A 10,014-nucleotide genomic window follows, 5' to 3' on the forward strand; every position below is an offset into this window, starting at 1 on the left:
AAAGTATTCGAAGACGATATTACTTTATACGTAAAATGTTCTTTGCTTGTACAACACGATAAAAATTCCAAAAAACCTCTGAAAATATCCATAAAAGATTACCTACTTCACATCAAAGTAAAGTAACAAATTGTTACAATAATGAACCGACTACGTATACGTGATTTGAAACAAAATGATTCAATTTAAGTATATGTACAACGTGACTTGTGACTTGAGATGAAAATTTATGGATATTTCGAAATGAGATCTTTTGTCCCATTTACCTACGTGAAAAAGTAAGTAAGTTACTTGTGGTATTTTTAAGAAATTGTACTGTGGATTAGTTGGTTTACTTAGCCTAGAAATTCTGGGTTTTCTGGGAAACTATTCTTACTTCGCGTTATATAATAGGTTCGTCTATTTGGCTACTATGAAAATTTGTATGACAAAGAAATATAAATCATAAACCAAGGAGACCTCACTCCGAGACCGAAAATGGAATGAATGCTCCAGTAATGAGTTTTCCATGAAACGTTTGATCAAGTTTTTAGCTGGACAGAATACCAATGCAGGTTAAGGAAAAATTGTGAGGTCACCTTGTACTTTGTCATGACATCTTGTCATTAATTCGTCTTGATAAAGTTTCATTAGATAAAGTATCTAAGTCTGGTAGTAAAGAAAATTATACGTAAATACTTAACTCTATAACGATACTTAATCATTTTTCGTCTTAGACATTACCACTGATCTCTGGCATGGGCTCCCATGTGTTAAAAGTGTTTTTATCTCAATATAAATTTAATTTCTTTATATTGTTAACAAATGTTTCGTAAAAATTTCTTCATCTACAAATATATGAAAGTTAAAAATTACATATATTTTCTTAACAGACTTAGAATGTTTATAAGTCTTTTGTTTAGTCAGATGATTTTAGTTTTATAATAATATCTGAATATTTCTGAAGTATTTCCGATTAAAATTCGTAAAAGGTTCGATTGTCCATGTAACTAAAACACTTAACGTCAGGTAAGCCTTTTGCCCGTTTGCCCCGTGTTATATAAAAAATAACATTTTTCGTAAATCGTGAGTCTTATCAGCTAATATTATTACAAAATAATCACAAATTCTTTAACCGACGCTCATTGTTTATCGGTAAATCAATAATTGTCTAATCAATTCGTAACTTTGATAAATCAAGGTTTCCTTTATCTTAAATCCTGTTTATGAATATGAGGCAATAATTAATAAGAAGCACAATTGATAAACGTTGAGAAATTAACGAAAATATAGTAATGTTCAATAAAATAAATAAATAATGATAATATAATGTATGGTACACTGCCACAGGGACCAAACTTTTTAATTTGTTTTAATTTTCTATTTATAAATGTTTAATTATTATTATTATTATTATAACTAATAGGTTAAGAATATATTTTTATATATTGTATGTATATTTTTACACGTTTATTTATTTGGATTGCTTTATATTGTTAATTTTTAAAAGCTTGAATGCGTGAGGTATATTGGAATATTGTAGATATATGTAGGTACATTCTAATGATATACCTTTTAACACAACTTTTGTTCCATATGAATTTAAAAAAAACATCTCTGGAACACTTGGTCTCGACCTCATTTAATCTATTGCTACATATATTTTATTAGTCTTTTTTTAATTAGAACAAGTGGCAAACAAGCAGCCCTGCGATTCTGTAACTCACTTTTCGAACTCACACAGCGGTTTTCGCTTCGGCGGTCGCTCTCAAATCAGTCGTGAAGCAGTCATTTTATTATTTGGCATTCTGAAAAGGTGGGAGCTTGTAGTTTATTGTTTATCAAAATGCCAAATCATAAAATGACTGCTTCACGACTGATTTGAGAGCGACCGCCGATGCGAAAACCGCTGTGTGAGTTCGATAAGTAAGTTACAGAATCGCAAGGCTGGAATTTCACCTGATGCTAAGTGACACTTAATCCCATAGGGCTCGCGAGTGGCCGGCCTTTTATGAATTGGTAGGCTTTTTCTTGTCTATGTCTGGCACACGCCGTAGCTTCTTGCGCCATGGTCCGGATTTCTCACGATGTTTTCCTTCTCCATACGAGCGAGTGTTAAACGATGAAATAACGACCATATATATAAATTACATAGTCAAATTATATACACATGAACAGTATTTTAAATGAAATATTTTTAAAAACAATTATGAAACTATCTTCAATTGTGTTTAAATATTACACATAATTAGTGTTTCATTGCTGAATTTCATACGGCAACCTTTGTTTTCCCTACAATAATTATTGTACTTTACACATGCATTGTCAAAAGTGTGACTCACAAAGCAACGTAGATTTTTAATAATGAATTTCTTTGTCAAGGATGACGAACTGTGGATAAAGAAATTTATTATGTATAAAGGAATAAAATTAACCTCTTTGTTAATTATACGCTCCTTTACGGATATTTCACAACTGTACAAATCATATCCAAGTGTTTCAAAGGGAAATAAGAATTTCCGTATCGTTAAACCGGAAAGAAAAATTATAATTTAAAGGACCTCACGTCCGAGGCTGCCTTTGTGTATTCTTCACGTGTCGGCGGTGATTTAACATTTCAATATAGCCAAAGGAATCAATGTATTTATACAGAAAATAAGCGTATCTATAGGTATTAGACACACATTCATGCGTTATCTTTTAAGCCTTGGATGTAATAGTAATAAAAAAGATTGAATTTTATTTCAAGCAAACTAATGCTTGATATGTCGAGTTTTTATAGGTACATTTTTTAACAAAATTTTGACAAAAAAACCTCACTTTTCATAACATTCATAATTTCTCATGAACTTTTTGCCGTATTACGGGTTGTTACAGGTTTTATGCCCAATATGTGGGGAAAATGTTACATACTTTTTTAGTATAGTAGTTTATTCTAAGAGTACATTGTCTTCACATATAATTATTTAACAAATGTAAACAAAATATTGTAAACCTATTTTAAAAGAGTAAGTGTTGAGTTTCTTGCCCATTCTTCTCCACACGAAACTACCTTTTGGAAGGGGCAACTAGAATCTTCTTTGTATTTTGTTTGACGTTCAAAAGTGCCATTTTAGGTGGTCTAATTGAAATAAATGATTTGACTTTGAATAGTAATTCCTATGTCGTACCTATATTTTTGATGATGTGTGAAAGTAGCTGGATTATTTTATGGCAATATTTTTTTGAATATACTGAAAAAGTAACAAGGCTTTCAATTTAACGTGCATTTTTATTTTTTATTTACACTAACCTGGAATTCTTATCTAAACTAATTTTAGACTCAACAAACAACCTTGTTTTAAACATATCTAAAATAATAGATCAATATTGTTTTCAAACATCCGTTCATTGTAAGGAAGTGGGTTTTCCTTGCAAAAGTAAGGACATCGATAAGCACGTTCGCTCACTTAAATTTCAACCAGAATATTAAATTACAGAAAAATCTAATACTTTGTCTTATGTATATGGTAATAGTTTTTTTTTTAAGACAAGTCACACCAATTGACCTAGTCCCATGCTAAGCTGGTGAAGCTTGTGTTATGGGTACTAGGCAACGGATATACATACAAATTATAGATAGATAGACATATAAATACATATTTAAACTCCCAAGACCTAAGCACAACACCAAATGCTCATCACATCGATGTTCGTCTCAGCCTGGGAAAGAACCCGGGACCCATGGATTCGCATCCAGGGGTACTAAGTCGTCAGTGAAAAGTATATTAACTTTTATATAATTATATAAATCGGTGTAGGCTTAATCATATAAGCCTGGTTGTGAATACCGTTGTAATCTATAAAACTGTATTTTTATAGATTACAACGGTATTCATTTTAATACTTTTTGAAACACAATACAAACAATATTGTCTTTAATGCGAATAATTGTTTTATTCTCGTGTATTCGTTGTTAGTATCATCCGGTTTATAATAAATTATAATAATTAAATGTATTAATAAAAATAGGGATTTATGGTATTGGATATTGTTTTATTCCAATCTCCATTATAATTTATATGTTAATAAAATTAAAACGTCTTTAAATTTTTAATACAAATTTAGCCCTAGTTCAAGCGTAATACATCTTTGTACAATGATATTAAAAGTAGGATAGTTAAATAACTTAGAGAAACATTATTAACTAAATTAAGTTTGGTCTCTGTGTACTCTTAATGTTGACAACATATTCTCGCTGTATATCACAATACAACTAATTTAATAATTTATTGACATTAATAAATAAATTTTTCAATTAAATATCGTGTCCGGTTGTTATCTGAAATGGCATGCACTAGTAATGTGGGTGATAAAGTTTATCAGCCAAGAATTGAAAGTATATTCAAAACATACCACTTGTCATTGCATCAACCTTCGATGGAAATTTACAGTATTTTCCAGCATACACCTTACTCATAATTGCATATTATCCAATATTAGATTAATAATTATAAATATATGTATGTTCATTGCGACTTAAGTACGAAGTTCAATGAACATGTGTGTAGCTCGCTTAGTGTATTTAAATGCTTACTACTGTTCGCTAGTTAGGAAATTTGCTTCATACCGAACTAAGCCTCCAAAAAATCCAGAGTGCTCTTAGTACGTAAAAAGGGTTCGATTGATATATGGAAATCATAAGCGCTAAGTCTCGACTCGGAATCTTACCCTAAGGTAGAGAACTATGGAGTGGACTGTAATAGAAAGTGCATATGTATCTCTTCGAAGATAATTTTATAGAGTCTATTCGTGCCCAAGTTGGTATGGAGAACTTTTTTTTGTACTAACAAATTATCGTTTGATTTCCAGACATGGGGACTTACACCAAGCTTCTCGAAACGTCTCCTGACTTTCATTCAGGATGCGATGCCTTTAAGGTTGAAGGAGGTCCACTTTGTCAAGGAACCATTGCTCTTTAGTGCTGTATGGAAGATGTTCAAACCCTTCATCAGAGAAAAACTAAAGAATAGGGTGAGTGAGATTTATATTCACAAATAGATCTAAGAAGATGGTTTCCGTGCCACTTTGTGTTTATTTCATTGGCTTTGGTTGTTTTAGTGGCTGGCAAGTTATAATTCAGCTATTTATACAACGTTGTAAATCTTAAATAAAATATACGGCGTATTTAATTGTAGCATAAACAGTAAAAGATATCACAAGAATAGATAAAATATATTTTTCAAATAACAGTTAATATGTTTTAGCGCCATCTGTTTTTTAGTGTTAGAATTAAATATCTTCCGACGTATTGCAATTTGTTGCCGTTATGTAATTATTTGGTAATACTAACAGATATCGGTAGCCAAAAATAATACATAGAAAACAAAAACAATAGATTTTAATATTAATATTTCAATAGTAATTTTTAATAAAATAATTTTAAATCGTTTTTTTTTTAAATTTGCAAAAAAAATTCCTTTACCGATTAAGTTTTTATAAATAAGACTCAGGATAGTCTACTAATATTATTTACTATATTTTAACAAATAATTAAAAACGTGTGACGTATTTTCAGATATACTTCCACGGCTCAAAGATGTCTTCGCTCCACAAGCAAATGGAACCATCTCACTTACCTGCCGATTACGGCGGCGATCTGCCAGCTATCAACTACTCTGGGGCTGAATGGTACCCGGTCATCAACGAAATATTACCGCATATACATAACTGGAACTCCTATGGTTTTGCTAAGGACTCCTAAATTAGAAATAGCTCTACTAAACAAGACCTGTAATAATAACGCGTTAACTATAACACGCTTGATTTTAAATATATCTACAATCTCAGCCAATTAATTTCAGCGCCATCTAGTGGCCTCTTCTAAAAACAATTTCTATCTTCCTTTGGTATAATTAAAATAGTGCCTGCTCTGTTACACAATAAATGTCTATTTCATTGTTATAATATTTATTAACGTCTTTTTGATTTAAGAATTTTGTGTTCGGCTAGTGTTGCTATTTCTATTTTGAATACTGTCTTGGTTAGTAGTATTGCCATAACTAGGGGATATTAAATTGTAGTTAGTCGAGTGTTGGTTATAAAATTAGTTCTAGGATAATCTTTTTTAATTTCTCAGTACTTATGGAGATAGTACGATTCTTGTAGTTTTCTAAGATCATTAATATATAACGAAGCATTTGTAGTTTAGGGAATATAGTTATGTGATTTATTTGTACCTAATTTTATTAAATGACCAATAGATAAGACTAAACAGGCAGCGATGTGTATTTGTAAAAGACAATAAAATTATGTACAAAATATATTTACTAATATATTCGTTAAGTTGAATTCCATACATTTTTTATATTTGTGATTTTTGGACCAATATTCGTAGTATCGTGATTGTTGAAGACTGGATAACAAATGAATTATTGTGCCTTTATTATTATTAAGATGTGATATGAAATCATTGTTATATAAGTGTTTGAGCGAATTTCATGACATGATACATTGTACTAATGCTTTAAGCTTATCTGGCTGTAAATGGGCCCTAGACAAATGTTTTAGCTTCAAGCGTGATTCGCCATTTGAATTTCAATGGTGGTCGTGTAAAAACTTACCCACACAAAATATTATTTAATGACATTGGGTCATACCTGTTGTAAAACATTTCTTGGGTCACCATCAGATCAGGCTGTGACTCTAAAATGCCAATCACGGAAACAAAAAGTATAAAAACCTCGCGTTATCAAAAATTAAATCTATTTAATTATTCATGAAAGTCATACCAGTACACCATTTGCATTTTAATATACATATTTAAAGCCTCCATATAGGCTTGAGACAATATCACTTTTCGATAGGCGTGACCCACTAACGCCTGACGACATTTCTATGACAATGGTCACGTGATAAAGTGTCATTCTCATACAAATGTATTGTTAGTACGATTTTCGAGAAGTATCTTTGTCTTGCAATGTATGCTATTCGGAACTTAATTATTTTAATTTATAAAAAATGTTTCATCACCGTTACTAATGGTTGGTTTTTGTATCTTTTATGAGCATTGTATAAAAAAAATTATTAAAGTGAAAATGTGACCAAAGTTATTCTTATAAAGATTTGTTATGTTTATACGCAATAGATAATGAATTAGCAATGCAAAATCTGGTAACACCCCTGATAAATCAATAAATCTGTTTTAGCCTATAGCTGTATATAAAATATCAATAACCCATAATGATAAGATTATATCCTATGTTTAGTAGAATCTTGTATTACTGGATCCTAAATATTTCGTAGACGTGATCCGCGATTTAAATTTGTATACTGTTCACAAGCGTTAGTTGTTATTGTCTAGAGCTATTTTTGCCTAGATATTGGAGCATGTTGTCCTTATCTAACATTATTTGCAGAGTATAAACAGCTCTTTTATCTGCGGCTCATTACAGAATGCATCGCTGATTCCATTATCTAAGTATTTTCTTTGAATGTTTAGTGCTAAGATCGAAGATATACCTGAGTTGCTCAACGTAGATTGTTATAGCATACCATATGAATTTTGAAATATATGACATTAAAATTAAAGCTTTTTATTTCTACCTTACTATCTCAAGTAATAGATATATGATGGTTTTGACAATATTATCATTAAAAAAAAGTTATTTTCGTAAAATTTTAAAACATCTACGACTGAATGTCGCGGGTGTAAATTAATTGTTAAGGATGCAAATATATCAAGGGTTAAATACACTACCAGACCCAAACTGTAAAGGTTGTGCACCGCTTTTTTTAAATAAACTACATTACACTAAAAGGAAAATAAATAAATAGAAAATAAGTCATTCGTTTTAAAATAAAATAAAATATGTTTATTATGGAACATAAGATACATGTATCACTTATTCCACGTCATTAAATTTGAATTTGTAGGCATCCCTACTCATCGGCAAAGAAGACAGAGGGTGTAGGCCGAGAGAAAAAGCCGGCGTAAAAAACTGTCGGTACTCTTTTAAAATAGAAAATCATCAAACAACACTTATTTTAAAACAAATATCGCAAATTAATTAGAAGTAGCCTGTCTAGCACTAGTAGTTTATGTATAAGGCACAATATTGTGCGATGTATTATTACATTTCGATAAAGCGTACACTACTAGAAATTCAGAGCCGCGTATTTCAATCCAAGGGCTTGAAACAAAATCACTTTTCGACAGTCGTGACCGTGTGCGTATTTAATGCCGGCACCAGACTCTAGAAAGGCGCCACTCACTCTCATTTTTTTTAGTTGCTCTTGGTCGCTACATTACTACAAGATGGATGTGATTGGGGTGTCTGAGTTAGCTTCTTTATATGCATACCAATATTAAATTGTCTGGCGATAATATCACACATATTAATACAAAATATCATGTCACGCCGGTATTTAATTTAATCTTTTTCTAAAAAGTCTTCGTTAATATGTATTTTATTTTGGTAGCTTTGCTTATCTGATCTCGCTTTTGAATTACAAATGATTGGTACTATTTGATATAATTCGATAAAAGCGGTACACAAAGTGTAACTCCACTACGGCATGATAAAATAATATGTGTTACTATGCTACTGCATTAAGTCCGAGCTGCAAAATACAGCAATTAACAAGAAAGTGGGGAAGCGGAAATTTGAGCTACAGCGAGGGAACACTCTCGCACTCGCGTTCAGTGGTCTCTTGGGTCAATGACGGCCAGATTTTCGTAATTTTATAAAAGCTGAATTTTATAATATGTTACTTGGTGCCCTATAAAAATGTTACCGCAATAGCCGGACAGTTTTAATGGTTTTTAGATCTTTCCAGACACAATGAGTGTCCGCTGTAGGTGCGAGCGTGTGGTGGCAATTTAAATTAAATAATTAACTTTATACTTTAAGGCATACCCTTTCGTACACACCTAAAAAAAAAAAAAAAAAATAGCGAAGTTCTGGCTGTCGTGGGCTCTTGCTCTAATACATATCCATGCCACATATGCTTATAAGATGCGTATAGACATCGTTGTGTAATATTACTTATTTATTTTAATGTATAAATCCATAATTATTAAAAATATCGCGTTTTCATTATCGTAATTGCGACTTATGATTACAAAACTATGGATTAAAAATATAATTTAGCTCCTTATCTTGCAATAATTATTACAGATATGTTTTTAACTTTATAAGTTAATATAATATTTACGCAAAACGTAAGTTGTCAGCATAGTTTAGACCTAGGTTCAAACCTCGGCTGTTCTACAATTACTCAGTAGATACTTAGTTAGGGGAACTTCATGAGAAAACTCAACTTTAATTAGTATGTAAAGTTGTACTGCAAAAGATCCAAAAACCTATGTAACACTGAAAATGTTTAAAAAATGAAAAACGGCTTGATGTAGAAAGTTGTCAATACTTTTATAGTTTTTCGAAGTAATCTCCGTTCCTCTCTACACATCGTCGCATTCGATGGAATTACTGAGAAAAGCAATGGGCCCATTCTTCCTTAGGGGTCTCCTCTATGGCATTTTCGTACGCTTTCACCGCATCTTCAGGGCTCGTAAAGCGAATACCTCGAGTTTTATCTTTAGTTCTTGGGAATAAATGAACGTCGCAGGGTGCCAGGTCAGGACTGTATGGTGGATGAATAATTACCTGCCATAGTCGAATATTCAACAGTCCGTTTTGCGAAGTACGCTGAAGCATTGTCGTGGTGAAGGAGGATCCTGCTTCGAGGGCGCTGCTGTCAAATTTTTTCCAAGACTACAGGCAAACAGTGACATACTAGTCTGCAGTAACTATCCTTCCATCTTCTAGCACAACTGTCGCGAAATGACCTTTCCGACCAAAGAATGAGGCAATCTAATTTTTCCCTTGACTTCTTTCTTCTTCTTCCTTTCTTTATCTTAAGTTTTCATCACCATGTGACGTTGTCAAATACAGTACCTATTTGAGTCCCCGCCGTTGAACTTATCTAACATTTGGCGACACCGACACAAGCGAAGGTGTTTCTGGTCGTCGGTTAAAGTATGGGGAATCCATCTGG

General features: G+C 31.9%; 1 protein-coding gene across 1 annotated transcript in view; it reads left to right on the top strand.

Moving 5' to 3' along the window:
• LOC125055806 (retinaldehyde-binding protein 1) overlaps positions 1 to 7,548 on the top strand; it is a 32,042-nt gene extending 24,494 nt beyond the window's left edge. The window contains exons 5-6 of the mRNA XM_047658423.1: positions 4,831 to 4,992; positions 5,537 to 7,548. Of these exons, the coding sequence (XP_047514379.1) occupies positions 4,831 to 4,992; positions 5,537 to 5,722 (348 nt within the window). The 3' untranslated portion in view covers positions 5,723 to 7,548. The remainder of the gene's footprint in view (positions 1 to 4,830; positions 4,993 to 5,536) is intronic.
• Positions 7,549 to 10,014: the final 2,466 nt, after the last annotated feature.

The sequence above is a fragment of the Pieris napi genome, chromosome 14 (assembly GCF_905475465.1).
Source record: "Pieris napi chromosome 14, ilPieNapi1.2, whole genome shotgun sequence".
Taxonomy (NCBI): Eukaryota; Metazoa; Arthropoda; class Insecta; order Lepidoptera; family Pieridae; genus Pieris; species Pieris napi.